The sequence below is a fragment of the Odocoileus virginianus genome, chromosome 4 (assembly GCF_023699985.2).
Source record: "Odocoileus virginianus isolate 20LAN1187 ecotype Illinois chromosome 4, Ovbor_1.2, whole genome shotgun sequence".
NCBI lineage: Eukaryota > Metazoa > Chordata > Mammalia > Artiodactyla > Cervidae > Odocoileus > Odocoileus virginianus.
The window spans coordinates 76529739-76548168 of NC_069677.1; the positions used below are offsets into that span (position 1 = coordinate 76529739).

At 43.4% G+C, this 18430-nt stretch overlaps 1 protein-coding gene across 9 annotated transcripts in view; it reads right to left on the reverse strand.

Moving 5' to 3' along the window:
• Positions 1–342: 342 nt before the first annotated feature.
• Positions 343–18430, reverse strand: part of NEK11 (NIMA related kinase 11) — a 282586-nt gene continuing 264498 nt past the window's right edge. For 3 of the 9 annotated variants that reach the window (XM_070466777.1, XM_070466767.1, XM_070466766.1), the window contains one exon: positions 345–1155. In XM_070466777.1, the coding sequence (XP_070322878.1) occupies positions 864–1155 (292 nt within the window). In that variant the 3' untranslated portion in view covers positions 345–863. Of the gene's footprint in view, positions 1156–18430 lie in introns of all 9 variants that reach the window. The other 6 variants (XM_070466776.1, XM_070466770.1, XM_070466771.1 and 3 more) reach the window with 4 other exon arrangements.

Below are 18430 nucleotides of genomic sequence, written 5' to 3' on the forward strand. Positions count from 1 at the left end.
TTACTTGCAAAACAGTTGAAAATCTACCTATTTCCTCTTCTGACCCAAAAACTACCCAAGTGTCAGGGAGGAGGAAATTTCCCCTCTGCCCCTCTTGAGTTCTTGTGACTGGACTGAAAATAAAATTGACACCAGACAGAGTACCAGGGACTTGAACCTGGCCAAAATCCAGTTTGGGACTCCAACCCACGTGACCACGACTCCTCACTCTCTCTCTCTCTCTGGTGAAGAGATTTGATGAGCACAGCACTGGACAATAACAGGTAGCAAGCAAAGTCTTAGCTCCTCTTAACTAGTAATTATCCTTAGATGGATGTGTTACGTTCAATGAGACACTTCTGGATAGGACAAGAGAAAAACAGGTGACTTATTTTACAGCCACGAATAAAAGTCTTTAATACTCCTTGGTTGAGTTTGGGGAATACATCACAGAAAGGATTCACTCTGTCCTTACACATATGCACTTCTTGCTTGTTAGGCATTCAAGGGTAAAGTGGGCCAAAAGCAGGTAACCTGAGACAGGTACATCTGGCCCCTGAAAAGCAGCTCAGCCTGTCAGAGGCTGGGGACCAACCCCTCTCAGGAGCAGGTGGCCCACAGTCCCTGGAGACTCAGAGCAGTCAGCAGAGTGGAAATGTGAAGAGCACGTGGCCTCTCCCAGGCCAAGGCCAGGGTGAGCCAACCCTGCTGGAGCCCCAAAGGCACCAGAGCAGGACTACTCTTCAGGAAGACAACCTGACCATGTGCCTGTCTCACAGGATAGACCTGACCCGCTAGGGCCCAGGTTTACTACGCTCTGAAGGAGACTGACAAGGGATTGAAGGTAGAGACGGCTGCTCTGCACCCACGTCCCAGAACAGAGGTCAGCGACAGTGCCGATGGATTTTCACAGGCGCCTTGTCCACTGGGACCCGCTTGTTTCTGACAGCTGCTTCATGATGGTTCTGGGGAAGAGTGACCCCTTCTGCCCTGGCGATCAGCAACTGCTCCTCAAAGTAGAGTAGTTGGTCAACCTCAAAACAGTCGCTGACTCGAGGCACCACTCTTTCCAGAGCTGCCCAGACCTCTGCCTCGCTGGCTCCCTGCTGCCTTGCTCTCTTGAGGTAACTGTAGACCTCCTCAAACACCTCCGCTCCCAGCTTCTGCACAGCGGATCTGCCGGGCAAGTCAGGAAAGAGGAAGAAAAGTTACACACTGGGAAACCGTACAGTCAGCCCTGTGTGTCCACAGCTGGTTGAATCTAGGGGTGCGGAACCTGTGGATACCAAGGGTGACTGCACTGCCATTTTATACAAGGGACTTGAGCACCCGTGGATTTTGGTATCTGCAGAGGGCAGGCGCATTTCCTGGAACCAGTCCTCTGTGGATACCATGTTTGTGTTTTTTTGGATATCATGCTTTTTAAAATCATTAATTAGCGACTTTCCCGGTGGTCCAGTGGCTGAGACTCTGTGCTCACGAGGCAGGGGACTCAGGTTTGATCCCTCCACAGGGAACTAGAACCCACACTCTGCGCTCTCAATGAAGGAGGCCTGGTTGATCCATGGTGAGGCAACTAGATCCCGCATGATGCAACTAAGACCCGGAGCAGCCAAATAAATAAATATGGTTTTTTTTTTTTTTTGATGAAAAGCGTTGTGCAACGAATTAGGTTGATGATTATACAGCCGTCCCTTTGGCAGAGCATTTGTTCAGGACCCCCTGCAAATACCAAAACCATGGATGCTCAAGTCCCTTTTATAAAATGGCAGAGTATTTGCATATAACCTATGTACATATCATCTCTAGATTACTTACAATACATAATACAATGTAAATGCTATGTAAATACTTGTAAATGCAGTGTAAATGATATGTAAATTGTTGCTGGCTTGCAACGAATTCAAGTTTTGCTTTTTGGAACTTTCTAGAATTTCTTTTTCAAATATTTTTGATCCCCAGTTGGTTGAAGACACAGATGCAGAGCCCAAGGATACTAAGGGGCAAGTATAAATATTTTTATAACTTCAACTGTGAAGAAATATTTCTTTACTCTTCATTAATGAATTTGGTGAAAAGAAATATCAGAGTTTTTTTCCCCCTGGAATTTTAAATGCATTACTGCTAGACAATAATGATAGTAATGCTAACAATAACGGAAGGCATTAATCACAAATGCTTTCATTTATTTTTTTAAGCTTTTATTGTACAGTATTGTACAACCCTGTAATCCCTAGAACACATAGACCTGAGTTAGGTATTATGGCAGATAAAAAGAAGTAACTGATCCTGATCTAGTTGTTTGTAATTACAATGCAAGATATATGAACCTTAAATTTTAACTTACATTTTTATGTTAAGTCAGAGCTTACAAAATGCTTTTACATTTATTCTCTCAAATGACCGTTGTAAACTAGGCAACGCATTGAATGTTCATCTCCACTTTACAGATGACAATAGTGTACCGGCTTTCACAGACTCATACAGCTAGTGGTTGATGGAACTTGAACTCAAACACAGGTCTTGGAACTTCAAGTGCTGGAAAGATTGGCAGCCCTAGGGCCCCACATCCTCCAGCTTATGTAGGTTTCCCACCTTTGCTAAGAGATTAACAGAACCAAACCCAAGATACTTCCCATCTGTAGTCACCTCAACCACTCCCAGAAATTCACACCTTCCTTGCTGATATGTACCAAACCACAGTCAGATCCTATCACTTCACTGTCTCAGACTCCTATAACATTAGGGTCTGGTTCCTTCTCCACTCTCATTTATCAGGCTGTGCATAATCTGTCTCCTGCCTTCCTCCACCAACCTGCTCTGTCTTGTCCAGTCTGCCTTAGCCGTTAGGTTCCAGTCACACCTACCTCCTTTCTGTTCCTTAAATACAACCCAAGCTTATTCCCACCTCTGGGCCTGTGCACAAGCTGTACCCTCTTCCCTAAAATGCTTCTCCCTTTGATCTTTACATTGCTGCTTCCTTCTTGCCATTCAGATCTCAGCTTAAATATCACCTTCTTGGAGAAACTATCCTTCACCACTCAGTCTAAGAGATCCATCCAGTTGTTTCACAGGATCACATCACCTGAACTATTTGCACAGCACATATTATTTTGGTATTTTTCTTCCATCTTTTTGCGTGTATCTGTTTGCTGTTGGCCTCTCCCAACTTCCCTAATTAACATACAAATTCCATAAAGGAGGGACTCAATACCTAGAACAGGACCAGGCATTCAGTAGGTGCTCAGGAAAGATTTGGGGAATGAAGGAATGACCTAGACAGTCACTCAGTGCCATTAAATAGTGTCTTGTGAAAGTTCATGGTTGGGAAAATCAGGGATACCTTGTGGAAGAGGAGGCGTCACCATCTCACTTGAGCTGTAACAGCTGGAGGACATGTGTGGGAGCAGCGGGAGACAGTGAGGTGCCTGGTAGGTGTGGAGGATGTGTAAAGAAGTGAGTGAGAACCGCATGAACCCAACATTAAAGAAACCTTAGAATGTGATTATTAATATTAACCGCTGATGATAAAGAAGCCCCAAAGGTCTCCTGAAACCACAGTGTACTTTTTCTGTGTGCCAGGCTCATTCTGAGCATCATCTCAGATCATCCCTTTAAATCTTCATAACAACAGTGTAGATAGACATTATTGTTATTCCCATTTTACAGAAGAAGAAACTAAGATACTGAATGTAAATATATATATATATATATATATATATAGGGAGAGGGTATTATGTAACCTGCCCACCAGCACCTAACTTTTAAGTGGTGGAGCTGGAATGTGAGTCCCAGTAGTTTCACTCCAGTACTCATTCTTTTCATCACTAGGATACAGACTTCAGATTCAGAGAGATCAGAGTTGGATCCTGGCTCTCCCTTTTGCAGGCTGCATGACCTCGTGCCAGGCCCTTAATCTCTCTGAGCCTTGAGCTTTTCATATTTAAGTGGTATTTACACTCACACAGGTGGCTCAGTGGTGAAGACTCTGCCTGCCAATTTAGGAAACAGTTGATGGCAGGTTTGATCCCTGAGTTGGGAAGATCCCCTGGAGTAGGAAATGGCAACCCACTCCACTATTCTTGCCTGGAAAAATCTCATGGACAGAGGCGCCTGGCAGGCTACACAAAGAGTTGGACATGATTGAACGACTGAGCAACACAACACACACACACACACACATTTAAGCAGAGTACCTGTTGCCTACCAGGAACCTGATAACCAACTGTTTTACTCCCATGTACATTATTGTTGCTTCCCCAATGGTGAATTACACAGTCATCCTACTTCAGTTCAACTGGGAGCTTCAAGTAATTTTGTTGTTCTGCCGCCAGTTGAGACATTATTTTAAATACTTTTATCTTTCCTAACTGAATTTGGGGAGGGAAAATGACATAAAAAGACTTGTGGCACAGTGGGATTTAAGAAAAAGTATTTTTGTAGAGAGAAAACCTAGTTTAACAGAAAGCATTAAGAAACACAGATTACTCTTTAGACACAGTTTAAGGAAATCTTGAAAAATGATTTTACAGAACATAAGAAATTCCTGCACATTAAATATGTATGAGGCACCGTAGAAGAGTGCCATGAGCTCTCCCTTTAATACCAGTGTCTTCATGGTCATTGGTGCTAACAAGTACCAGGAACTTTTATGAAACATGGATTTTGTACCACTTCTCTCCATGTCTAGTATTTCCAATGTCTATCTCTGAATCTGGTGGACAGAGACAGACGACCACTTCCCACGCTGGGGCAACATGTGACACCCCTACATGGGATGTGTGACTTTCAGGCCCTTTCTGAAAATGGTGGTACAATAGGTTCTTGTTGTGTACCCGGTTACAGCTACCATTCCTGGAAGGGCTATTTTATTTGTGATCTAAACATCCTCCAGCAAATGTTGATGAATAAACTCACTGTCTAAAAAACAAAATCCATCGAGGTATAATTTATGAAACACACCTAAAATATAGGGCATTGAAAAGTTGAGAGTAAGAAATCTAAAAATAAAAGATATGCCTGGCAAATCAAAAGAAATCTGCGTTAGTATATATGTTTTATGAGACAAAATGGATTTTAAGGGGGGAAAAAAGCGTTAATGGAATAAAGAATGCCCCTAGATAATGAAAACAGTTCAATCCACCAGGAAGAAATGAAAACTCTAAATCTGCATGCATCTAATAAAGTAGAATAAAAATATATCAAGTGCAGGACTTCTCAGATACTCCAGTGGTTAAGAATCTGCCTTGCAATGTAGAGGACTTGGTTTGATCCCTGGGTTGAGGAATTAAGATCCCATGTGTCTAGAGAGTCTACAGGCCGCAAAACAAACCAAAACCAAAAAATAAAATTAAATAAATAAATCCATCAAGCACCACAGGGAGAAATTGTCAGATACATTCTCATAATGTAGGATTTCAGTTATTATAGGAAAGCATTGGAAAAAAAATTAGTAACAGAAAATCTGAATATACTTAAAATAAACTAGATTTAATAGATATATATATGACCCTCTCCCACCTGATGATTATAGCACCCACACTCTCCCCACTCTCATGTTAACATTTACAAAAAACTGACCATATACTAGACAACAATTCAAGTTACTACACTTTTCAAATACTGATTTTTATATGAGATCTTGTTATCTGACCACAGTACAATTGTTAGAAACTTGTAACAAAAATATGTGGTAAACATTTCTGTGTTTGTAAATTTATTTCTTCCAAATAAATTGTGGGTCAATAATGAAATCAGGCATGCCATAAACAAATTCATTTTAACCCAAAACAAAAGTGACAGGTGCTTTAAGATTTATATGTTGTAAGATTGCAGCATAAATCTACTCTGACACTCAGAAAACAGGCTATAATATTCCTGCAATGATGTGTTCTAGTATTTTAGGAATCACAAAACAGAAAATTCTATTTCAGGGGTCTTTCCTGCTGTTATCTAAGATTTGAAAAGAGAAGAGAGTGTTTCCTGTGTTGTTTAAGGGGGAAAAGGGTTTCAGTTCAGTTCAGTCGCTCAGTCGTGTCCAACTCTTTGCGACCCCATGAATCGCAGCACGCCAGGCCTCCTTGTCCATCACAAACTCCCGGATTTTACTCAAACTCATGCCCATCGAGTTGGTGATGCCATCCAGCCATCTCATCCTCTGTCGTCCCCTTCTCCTCTTGCCCCCAATCCCTCCCAGCATCAGGGTCTTTTCCAATGAGTCGGCTCTTCGCATGAGGTGGCCAAAGTATTGGAGTTTCAGCTTCAGCATCAGTCCTTCCAATGAACACCCAGGACTGATCTCCTTTAGGATGGACTGGTTGGATCTCCTTGCAGTCCAAGGGACTCTCAAGAGTCTTCTCCAACACCACAGTTCAAAAGCATCAATTCTTCGGTGCTCAGTTTTCCTCAGAGTCCAACTCTCACATCCATACATGACCACTGGAAAAACCATAGCCTTGACCAGACGGACCTTTGTTGGCAAAGTAATGTCTCTGCTTTTTAATATGCTATCTAGGTTGGTCATAACTTTCCTTCCAAGGAGTAAGCGTCTTTTAATTTCATGGCTGCAGTCACCATCTGCAGTGATTTTGGGTACCAAAAAAATAAAGTCTGACACTGTTTCCACTGTCTTCCCATCTATTTCCCATGAGGTGATGGGACCAGATGCCATGATCTTAGTTTTCTGAATGTTGAGCTTTAAGCCAACTTTTTCACTCTCCTCTTTCACTTTCATCAAGAGGCTTTTTAGTTCACCTACACTTTCTGCCATAAGGGTGGTGTCATCTGCATATCTGAGGTTATTGATATTTCTCCCAGCAATCTTGATTCCAGCTTGTGCTTCTTCCAGTCCAGCATTTCTCATGATGTACTCTGCATATAAGTTAAATAAGCAGGGTGACAAAATACAGCCTTGATGTACTCCTTTTCCTATTGGCACCAGTCTGTTGTTCCATGTCCAGTTCTAACTGTTGCTTCCTGACCTGCATATAGGTTTCTCAAGAGGCAGGTCAGGTGGTCTGGTATTCCCATCTCTTTTAGGATTTTCCACAGTTTATTGTGATCCACACAGTTGAAGGCTTTGGCATAGTCAGTAAAGCAGAAATAGATATTTTTCTGGAACTCTCTTGCTTTTTCGATGATCCAGCGGATGTTGGTAATTTGATGTCTGGTTCCTCTGCCTATTCTAAAACCAGCTTGAACATCTGGAAGTTCACAGTTCACGTATTGCTGAAGCCTGGCTTGGAGAATTTTGAGCATTACTTTACTAGCGTGAGAGATGAGTGCAATTGTGCGGTAGAAAGGGGGTTAGTTTTATCAAAAGGAGGAACTATCCCTTTAGTTAGATGGATACCTCAAGTAAAAAGAACTTACATTCTCAAATGAAAAAAAGTGTATTTTAATTCTTTTTCACCTATTTTGTCTCATGCTTCATATCCTTAATCAATTTTATCCTCTTTTCAAAGTATTTTAAGTAAGAGATCCTAAATATCATCTTAGTCCAGATGCTTCGCTTGTAGGCGGGTGCTCTTTGGGTGGATCACCATCCTGCTGAGACAGTGACAGACTCGGGGAGTTGAAGGAAGCCTCCTATGATTCTCAAGAAGCTGCAGCTTCCTGGAGAAACCCCCAGTATGTATTTGGCTGATTTTCCAGCCAAAAGATTCCATTAAACAGCCAGGGAGCACTATACTTACTCCCTCACCTGTTTCCTCCGAGTCCTGTTTCCCATCCTCCAAACTCCTTCACTAGCCTCTTCTGATGTTTAATTGTTACTTGTAAACAATATATTTATCACATCTATTTACTTTCCCATCAACTACTGATTGCTCTGTGTGCCCTCTCTTTCTCACAGGGCTGTAAAGAAGAGGGCTATGTCAATGTAGTTTTTTAGTGTTAGTCCCTCAGTCATGTCCGACTCTTTGCAACCCCGTGGACTGTAGCCCGCTAGGTTCCACTGTCCATGGGGATTCTCCATGCACGAATACTGGAGTGGGTTGCCATTCCTTCTCCAGGGAACCTTCCCAATGCAGGGATCGAACCCTGGTCTCCTTCACTGAAAGCATATTCTTTACCAACCACCTAGCCACTAGAAAATTAGTTCAAGGATGGCACACAAAACTGTGCTCACATTCTAAATATTATTTTAGTGGGAAGCAATCTCAAACTTACAGAAGAGTTACAGGTATAGTTCAAAGAACCCTTTTTTGACTCTAGCCTTTTTGCTGACCTGATGTTCCTTTCTCCTGTATTTTGTGTGTATGCTTTACAAATAAAGACTGTGTGTATTCCTTTCAAATAAAGACACTCTCATACATAACCACAGACCAACCATAAAAATTACAAAATTATCACTGATACATTACTTTCATCTAATTCTCCAGTCCATTTAAGTTTCCCCAGTTGTCTGAGTTCACTTTATTCAGTTGCTCAGTCGTGTCCAACTCTTTGTGACTACAGGGACTGCAGCACACCAGGCTTCCCTGTCCATCACCAACTCCCAGAGCTTGCTCAAACTCATGTCCATCAAGTTGGTGATACCATCCAACCATCTCATCCTCTGTCGTCCAATTCTCCTCCTGCCTTCAGTCTTTCCCAGCAACAGGGTCTTTTCCAATGAGTCAGTTCTTCACATCAAGTGGCCAAAGTATTAAAGTTTCAACTTCAGCATCAGTCCTTCCAGTGAACACCCAGGCATGATCTCCTTTAGGATGGACTGGTTGGATCACCTTGCAGTCCAAGGGACTCTCAAGAGTCTTCTCCAGCACCACAGTTCAAAAGCATCTGTTCTTCAGTGCTCAGCTTTCTTTATAATCCAACTCTTACATCCATACATGACTACTGGAAAAAACCATAGCTTTGACTATATGGACTTTTGTTGCCGAAGTAATGCCTGTGCTTTTTAATATGCTGTCTAGAAAAACTGATCACAGCTTTTCTTCCAAGGAGTAAGCATCTTTTAATTTCATGGCTCCAGTCACCATCTGCAGTGATTTTGAAGCCCAAGAAAATAAAGTCTCTCACTGTTTCCATTTTTCCCCCATCTATTTGCCATGAAGTGATGGGACCAGATGCCATGATCTTCACTTTCTGAATGTTGCATTTTAAGGCAACTTTTTCACCCTCATCTTTCACTTTCATCAAGAGGCTCTTCAGTTCCTCTTCACTTTTTGCCTTAAGGGTGGTGTCATCTGCATATCTGAGATTATTGATATTTCTCTTGACAATTTTGATTCCAGCTTGTGCTTCATACAGCATGGCATTTCAAATGATGTACTCTGCATATAAATTAAATAAGCAGGGTGACAATGTGTGGTCTTGATGTTTTCCTTTCCCAATTTGGAACCAGCCCGTTGTTCCTTGTTTGGGACTAACTGTTGCCTCTTGATCTGCATATAGATTTCTCAGGAGGCAGGTAAGGTGGTCTGGTATTACCATCTCTTTAATCTTCTACAGTTTGTTGTGATCTACATGGCCAAAGGCTTTAGCATAGTCAATAAAGCAGAAGTAGATGTTTTTCTGGAACTCTCTTCCTTTTCTATGATCCAGTGGATGTTGGCAATTTGATCTCTGGTTCCTCTGCCTTTTCAAACCCAAATTGAACATCTGGAAGTTCACAGTTCATGTACTGTTGAAGCCTGACTTGGAGAATTTTGAGCATTACCTTGCTAGCGTGTGAGATGAGTGCAATTGTGTGGTAGTTTGAACATTTTTTTTGGCATAGCCTTTCTTTGAGATTGGAATGAAAACTGACCTTTTCCAGTCATAGGGCCACGGCTGAGTTTTCCAAATTTGCTGGCATTTTGAGTGCAGCACTTTAACAGCATCATCTTTTAGGATGTGAAATAGCTCAACTGGAACTCTGTCACCTCCACTAGCTTTGTTTGGAGTGATGCTTCCTAAGGTCTACTCTGACTTCTCATTTCAGGATGTCTGGATCTAGGTGGGTGATCACACCATTGTGGTTATCTGGGTCATGAAGATCTTTCTTGTGTAGTTCTTCTGTGTATTCTTGTCACCTCTTCTTAGTATCTTCTGCTTCTGTTAGGTCCATACCATTTCTGTCCTTTATTGTGCCCATCTTTGTATGAAATGTTCCCTTGGTATCTCTAATTTATTGAAGAGATCTCTAGCCTTTCTCATTCTGTTGTTTCCCTCTATTTCTTTTAATTGATCACTGAGGAAGACTTTCTTATCTCTCCCGCTTGGACAGGAGAACTGAATGGACAACATTCAGTTGTCCAGAAATATCCCTTATAAAAAAGGATCCAGGTCAAAATAATTACATTGTATTATGCCTCTGTTTTTTTTAAAAAAATATTTATTTGGCTGTTTCGAGTCTTAGGGCATGCAGACTCTTAGCTGCAGAATGTGAGACCTAGTTCCTTGACCAAGGATTGAACCTGGGCCCACTGCTTTGGGAGCATGGAGTCTAAGCCACTGGACCACTAGGTAAGTACCCTGTCGTGTCTCTTTAATCTCTTTCAATGACCTTGACACTTTCAAATGTCAGAAGAAAGTTGTTTTGTAGACTGTCCATCAATTTGCATTGTCTTTGCCCATGGGATTTACCAATTCTAGCTGTTCCTCCTTCCACATATTGGCCTGAAAGACAGGCCAAGAGCCTTCTGCTACCTCTGGGCCTAGAGAGGTCCACCGCACCTGCTCAATGAGGTGCTCCCTTCTTTGTGCATGTGTGCTCAGTGGTGTCTGACTCTTTGTGACCCCATGGACTGTAGCCTTCCCAGGATCCTCTGTCCATGGAATTACTCCAGAGGCCAAAGTATGCCCTGGTGATAATAGCATCTTGTGTTTTTGGTACCTGGCTCATGAGTCTTCCCTGCAGCTTTGTTCCCAGTGTTCTGTAAAAAGTAAGGGATTCCCTAAGGAAAGGAAGCAGCTTGTGAGGTAAGTTTCCAGATGTTCGGGAATGAACGTCGAACGTCTATGTTCTACCCATTTGATATCTCCACTTGAATGTCCAGGAGGCATCTTACAATTATCACACCTCATTGAACTTCTGATATCCAGCCCCTCCCCCGTCATCCTAATGCTGAAGCCCTCCCCACTTCTGCCCATGTCAGTTCCCGCCTTCCAATTCCTCAGGCCTAAAACCTTTCATTCATCCTTGATTTGTCTCTTTCTGTCATACTCCCATAGTCTAGTGTCTCTCATAATCAGATCAGCTATTAAATCCTGTTGGCTCTCACCATCTCCAGCTGTGCCACCCTGTTCCAAGCTGCCATGCTTTCTCACCTGGCTGCTTCAATAGCCTCTCATGGGTCTCCTGATTCTACGCTCACTCCCCTGCATTTTGTTGCCAATCCAGCAGCCAGAGAGACCCAGGTCCCTTTCTCCTCTGCTCAAAAGCCTCTCTGGAGCTTCCCATCTTGCTCAGAGTGATGGCAGCGTCCTTCTGGTGGTCTATGATATCCTGAAGGATCTTCTTGCCAGGTGCCTCTCAAAATACATCTCTTCCCTCCATCCCCCCACTCACTCCATTCCAACTATACTGAACCTCTTGACCTTTCCTAAACACAGTAGGCACAGCCCATGCCAGGGTCTCTGCACTTGCTGTCCCTCTGACCAGAATGCTCTTTCTGTAGACATCCGTGTCTCTCTTCCTCAACTCCTTCAAGTCTTTGCCCTGGTGTCATCTTTTTCAGAGACCTACCCTGACCACCTTCTTTAAAGCTATAAACCTGGCTATGACAAACCTAATGAAAGTCACTCAGTCATGTCCGATTCTTTGCAACCCCATGGACTATACAGTCCATGGGATTCTCCAGGCCAGAATACTGGAGTGGGTAGCCTTTCCCTTCTTCAGGGGCTCTTCCCAATACAGGGATTGCACCCAGGTCTCCCACATTGCAAACAGATTCTTTACCAGCTGAGGCACCAGGGAAGCCCAAGAATACTAGACTGGGTTAGCCTATCCCTTCTCCAGAGGATCTTCCTGGCTGAGGATTCAAACCAAGGTCTCCTGCATTGCTGGTGGATTCTTTTCCAGGGAAGCCTTAAAGCTGTAAACCACCCCATTTCTGCTCTGCCTATCCACCCTCCCTGCTTTGTATTGTCTTCCTAGCATTGTTACTTTCTACTGTACTCTGCTTTTCCTTTATATTTATGATGTGTCAATCCCCACTAGAAAATAAGGTTCCTTGTTATTTTTGTTTAGTCACTCAGTCATGTCTGACTCTTTGCGACCCCATGGACTGCAACATGCCAGGCTTCCCTGTCCTTCCTGGAGTTTGCTCAAACTCATGTCCATTAAGTCAGTGATGCCAACCAACCATCTTAACCTCTGTCGTCCCCTTCTCCTTCTGCTTTCAATCTTTCCCAGCATCAGGGTCTTTTCTAATGAGTCAGTTCTTTGCATTAGGTGGCCAAAATATTGGAGCTAGGTGGCCAAAATATTGGAGCTTCAGCTTCAGCATCAGTCCTTCCAATGAACACCCAGGACTGATCTCCTTTAGGATGGACTGGTTGGATCTCCTTGCAGTCCCAGGGACTCTCAAGAGTCTTCTCCAACACAATGACTCAAAAGCATCAATTCTTTGGTACTCAGCTTTCTTCACAGTCCAACTCTCACATCCATACATAACCACTGGAAAAACCATAGCCTTGACCAGATGGACCTTTGTTGGCCAAGTAATGTCTCTGCTTTTTTAATATGCTGTCTAGGTTTGTCATAGCTTTTCTTCCAAGGAGCAAGCGTCTTTTAGTCTCATGGCTGCAGTCACCATCTGCAGTGATTTTCATCCATAGTACAGGGATTATTTTCACCGTTTTTGTTCACTGATCCTGCTGCTTGGAACAGTGTCCGGCACAGAACAAGTACACAGTTACTACTTGTTAGATGAATGAATAAATACCTTGAAATCCAAGTAAGCAAGGAATGAGGTGATTTATACAATTTTATTTAAAAATATTTGCATCTGAGATGGGGAGGTCAAGATGGTGAAGTAGGAAGACTCTGAGCTCACCTCCTGCCATTAATATAATAACTACTCACAAAGCAATGATCTCTAAGAACAACCTGAAAATTAGCAGGAGAGACTTTCTACAACTAGAGATATAAAGAAGGACCTCAGTGAGATGGTAGGAGGTGCAAAAATGAGTCTAGCCACATCCTATGGTCAGTGACCCACAAATGAGATGGAAATCACAAGTGCAGAAGTGCTCCCCGAGGAGCAAAGGGTCCAAGCCCAACATCAAGTTCCATAGCCTGGGGATCTTGCATGGGGAAGATTGGGCCCCAGAAGTCAGGCTTTGAAAACCAGCTGGGCTTCCATCTGGGAGAGCTGGAGGGCTACAGGAAACAGAGAATCTGCTCTTAAATGCACGTGCAAAATCTCACGGGCTCCAAGTCCCAGCAAAGAGGCAAGATTTTAAAAGGATCCTGAGTGAAACCCACTTGCTGATCTTAAAGAGCCTCCTGGAGAGGCAGGAGGGAGTGGGGGACTCCCCCTGGAGAGGCAGGAGGGAGTGGGGGACTCCTCCTTGTGAGGCTGCCAGGGCTAATGCCATGACAGGCAGCCTAGATTAGGAGTAGGCCTGGTTTTCCGGGGTAACATGATTATCAAGCCACCTGGAGCCAGCCAATCAACATGCGCCTAGTAAGAAAAAGGGAACCTATCAGGGGAAAGCTGAAAAGCCCACGAATGCCCAAGTTTGAAAAAAAGCCCGTGAAGGTTTGGGCCAATAAGATTGCTTTGCAAACATGTAACCAATCCGCTTAAAGCCAGCTACCAACTGTTCATGCACACCCTATAAATTTGGGAAACAGCTTGGGCTCAGGGCTCTCTGACCCCGCACCACTGTGTTGGATGCGGCAGGAGCCCTGACTCGAGTCAGCAATAAACTTCCCTTTTTGCGAGTTGCATTGTCTTGGAAGCCTTCTCTCTTCCCGCTCGGGGATTCGGACATTGGGCATAACACTCCTGGAGATGGAGATGCCAGAAGCAGACATTTTTGGGATCTCATTTTATTGTATTAACACTGGCACTGGCAAGTACCATTTGGGAATCCTCTCTGCAGCCAATTAGACCAGGGGCTTTCCTTGCCCACCAGTGGAAACACAATAACCACAAGCCACAGCCAACAGGGGTCAGCCTGCCTATGTGCTCACCCACAGTATCGGCCCCCCCACAACAGAAGTGCACACACACACAGCTCAGGTAAGGAACACCCCTAGAGAGAGCATCCAGGTCTGGCAGCCAGGGTGGAGTGTATAGCTGGGCACCATAGAACATCTCCTGTAAGGATGTCTCTACTTCTCCAATACACATACAGTGGAATATCAGCCATAGAAAAGAATGAAATCTTGCCATTTTCAACAACATAGATAAAGCTAGCGGGCACTGTGCTAAGTGAAGCAAGTCAGATAGAGAAAGACAAATACCATGTGACTTCACTTATATGTGGAATCTTAAAACAAAACAAATGAACAAACAAAAATAAAACAGGCTCATAGATACAGTGGACAAACAGGTGGTTGCCAGAGGGGAGGGGGTAGGGGTCGGTGAAATAGGAGGAGGGAATTAAGAGGTACAAACTGCCACTTCTAAAATTAAAAAGTCCCAGCATTGTGTTGTATTGCACAGGTAATGTCACTGATGTTGCTCTAATAGCTTTGTTGGGGGACAGATTACTAGATTTACTGTGGCCATCATTTTGTAATGTATTTAACTTTGAATCTTTATGTGGTACACTTGAGACTAACATAATATTATACATCAACTACATTTTAATTAAAAGATAAAAATATATGCATGCCGAGTATTGTTGAAGAATTAGCACCTAGTGAAATTACAATCTAATTTTGCAAAGTGTAAGGTCACTGTTGTGATTTTTAGCTGTCTTTCAAGTCCAAGATAAAAACCTGATCAAGTGTAGTTTTCAGTCAGTCAGTCAGTTCAGTCACTCAGTCATGTCCGACTCTTTGCAACCCCATGGACTGCAGCATGCTCAAACTCTCGTCCATCGACTTGGTGATGCCATCCAACCATCTCATCCTTTGTCGTCCCCTTCTCCTCCTGCCTTCAATCTTTCCCAGCATCAGGGTTTTTCCCAACGAGTCAGTTCTTCACATCAGGTGGCCAAAGTATTGAAGTTTCAGCTTCAGCATCAGTCCTTCCAATGAATAGTCAGGACTGATTTCCCCTAGGACTGACTGGTTGGATCTCCTTGCAGTCCAAGGGACTCTCAAGAGTCTTCTCTAACACCACAGTTCAAAAGCATTGATTCTTCGGCACTCAGCTTTCTTTATGGTCCAACTCTCACATCCATACATGACTACTGGAAAAACCATAGCTTTGACTAGATGCACCTTTGTTGGCAAAGTAATGTCTCTGATTTTTAATAAGCTGTCTAGGTTGGTCATAGCTTTTCTTCCAAGAAGCAAGCATCTTTTAATTTCATGGCTGCAGTCAACATCTTCAGTGATTTTGGAGCCCCCAAAAATAAAGCCTGTCACTCTTTCCACTGTTTCCCCATCTATTTGCCATGAAGTGATGGGACCAGATGCCATGATCTTCGCTTTCTGAATGTTGAGTTTTAAGGCAACTTTTTCTCTCTCATCTTTCACTTTCAATAAGAGGTTCTTCAGTCTTCACTTTCTGCCTTTAGGGTGGTGTCATCTGCAAATCTGAGGTTATTGATATTTCTCCTGGCAATCTTGATTCCAGCTTGTGCTTCATCCAGTCCGCATTTCTCATGATGTACTCTGCATAGAAGTTAAATAAGCAGGGTGACAATATACAGCCTTGACGTACTCCTTTCTCAGTTTGCAACTAGCCCATTGTTCCTTGTCTGGGACTAACTGTTGCCTCTTGACCTGCATATAGATTTCTCAGGCGTCAGGTAAGGTAATCTGGTATTCCCAGCTCTTAAAGAATTTTGCAGTTTCCTCTCATCCACACAGTTAAAGGCTTTAGGATATCTCTCTCTTGCTTTTTCAATGATCCAATGGATGCTGGCAATTTGATCTCTGGTTCCTCTGCCTTTTCTAAATCCAGCTTGAACATCTGGAAGTTTGCAGTTCATGTATTGTTAAAGCCTGGCTTGGAGAATTGTGAGCATTACTTTGCTAGCATGTGAAATGAGTGCAATTGTATGGTAGTTTAAACATTTTTTTGGCATCACTTTTCTTCGGGATTGAAATGAAAACTGACCTTTTCCAGTCCTGTGGCCACTGCTGAGTGTTCCAAATTTGCTGTCATCTTCAGTGCAGCACTTTCACAGCATCATATTTTAGGACTTGAAATAGCTCAGCTGGAGCTAGCCATCACCTCCACTAGCTTTGTTTGGAGTGATGCCTCCTAAGGTCCACTTGACTTTGCATTCCAAGATGTCTGGCTCTAGGTGAGTGATCACACAGTCATGGTTATTTGGGTCATGAAGATCTTTTTTGTGTAGGTCTTCTGTATATTCTTGCCACCTCTTCTTAATATCTTCTTTTTCTGTTAGGTCCATACCATTTCTGTCATTTATTGTGCCCACCTTTGCATGAAATATTCCCTTGGTATCTCTAATTTTCTTGAGGGGATCTCCAGTCTTTCTGATTCTATTGTTTTCCTCTATTTCTTTGCATGGATCTCTGAGGAGGGCTTTCTTATCTCTCCTTGCTCTTCTTTGGAACTCTGCACTCAGTTGGGTTTATCTTCCCTTTTCTCCTTAGCCTTTAGTGTCTCTTTTCTCAGCTATTTGTAAGGCCTCCTCAGACAACCATTTTGCCTTTTTACATTTCTTTTTCTTGGGGATGGTCTTGATCACTGCCTCCTGTGCAATCACAAACCTGTCCCTCTGTCCCTAGTTCTTCAGGTACACTGTCTATCAGATCTAATCCCTTGAATGTGTTTGTCACTTCTACTGTATAATCATAAGGGATTTGATATAGATCAGGCCTGAATGGCCTAATGGTTTTCCCTACTTTCTTCAATTTAAGTCTGAATTTGGCATCAAGAGTAGTTTTGAGTATTTCTTATTTTATTTTCATCCCTATTTCAAGTGGATTGGGTTTATCATCTTTGGATAAAAATGACCTTATATTTCTTTGAGTGAAAACGAAGGAAACTTGTTCTTTAAAAAAAAAAAATTCTCTGTGTTAGTGGCTGTGTCTGTTTCCTACATTCACACCGGGCATCTAGAGAGTGCTGAGAGCCCGCCTGCTCCACCAGGAGGCCTTGGTGAAGGACGGAGGGAGCAGCCGAGGCTGCGCTGCAGCCGTCACTGTCTGCCATGGGAGTTAAATGAGGCAGAGAGCAGCATCCAGGGGATTTTTGCGTCTGTTCTGAACAGTAGTTTTAGCTTAACAAGAGAAAATATTTGACACCATCCCCTTCCTAGAAAGACCACAGGCAATTTCTCTTCAGGGAGAAGGAATGAGTCTCCACCCGTTCTGCTGCATCATCAGGTTTCACACTCCCCTAGCCCTGTCCTGTCTCTAAGGTCTAACAGGAAATTCTCCCCCTTGCCAGGCGCTGATTTGGTTTGCAAACTATTTCTCTCCCAGTAGAAATTCCTCAAAAATGGCTACATTCACAATTCCTGTTTCCAGATTAATTAGCCTCTTGAGTGTGAAACTGAAAGCAAAGGACTTTTGTCTCTTTTCTGGTCTGCTCCCTTACCTGGCTTGGGGCCCGCTGGGGATACAGTGCCTTTCTTAGTCATCTTTGTACCGGCATTGTCCTGCCACAAAACTGCCCCAATGTTACTCATTCAGCACATTTTTAATAACCACCGAGTGCTTGCCAAGTTCTAAGATGCAGCCATAAGCCCGTGACCTCACAGAACTCATACTTCAATGGGAAGATTACAAATGTAAAACAAAGAAATAAGGTAATTTCAGATAGTCTTTTGCTGCAAAGGAAACAAACAGGGAAACAGAAAGTGAGAGCAGAGCTGTCTAGGAGAGGGCTTGAATCCCCCAGTAAGGTGGAAGCAGAAAAGGTGCTTCTAGGGGCGCTGTGACCACCAGGCCCTGTCAGTTGAACCAGCTCCTGCATCTTCCTGACAGACCTTCAGGTAGGGGAAGCAAGGCCCACCTCTAACATTTGTGGAGATGTAGCAAGAAGACCAATGGAGGCCCACAGTGTCAAAATATTTATAAGTTGTGAACCAAGCTCACGAAGTGCTAAATAAAATAGGACCTACCTTCTTACCCTGACAAATTAACTTCATAGAGACCTAGAAGGCCAGCTTCAGTATTCTCAGACTTCTGAGGTCTGCACTGGAACACGGCAGAGCTGGGTGAGCCAACCCCAAACCTCATCCCTAGATGCACACCCTGCCCCTGCCCCTCTCTCCCCCCAGCCTGGCTCCAGCTCCTACTGTGACGGGTCCCTGCACTCATGTCTGACACCTCAGCCCCTATGTCCAAGAGCCACTGATGCCTTCTGCAGGCGGCCAGCCACCCTGTGGCCACGTCAGACTTCAGGGCGGTGCGAACTGG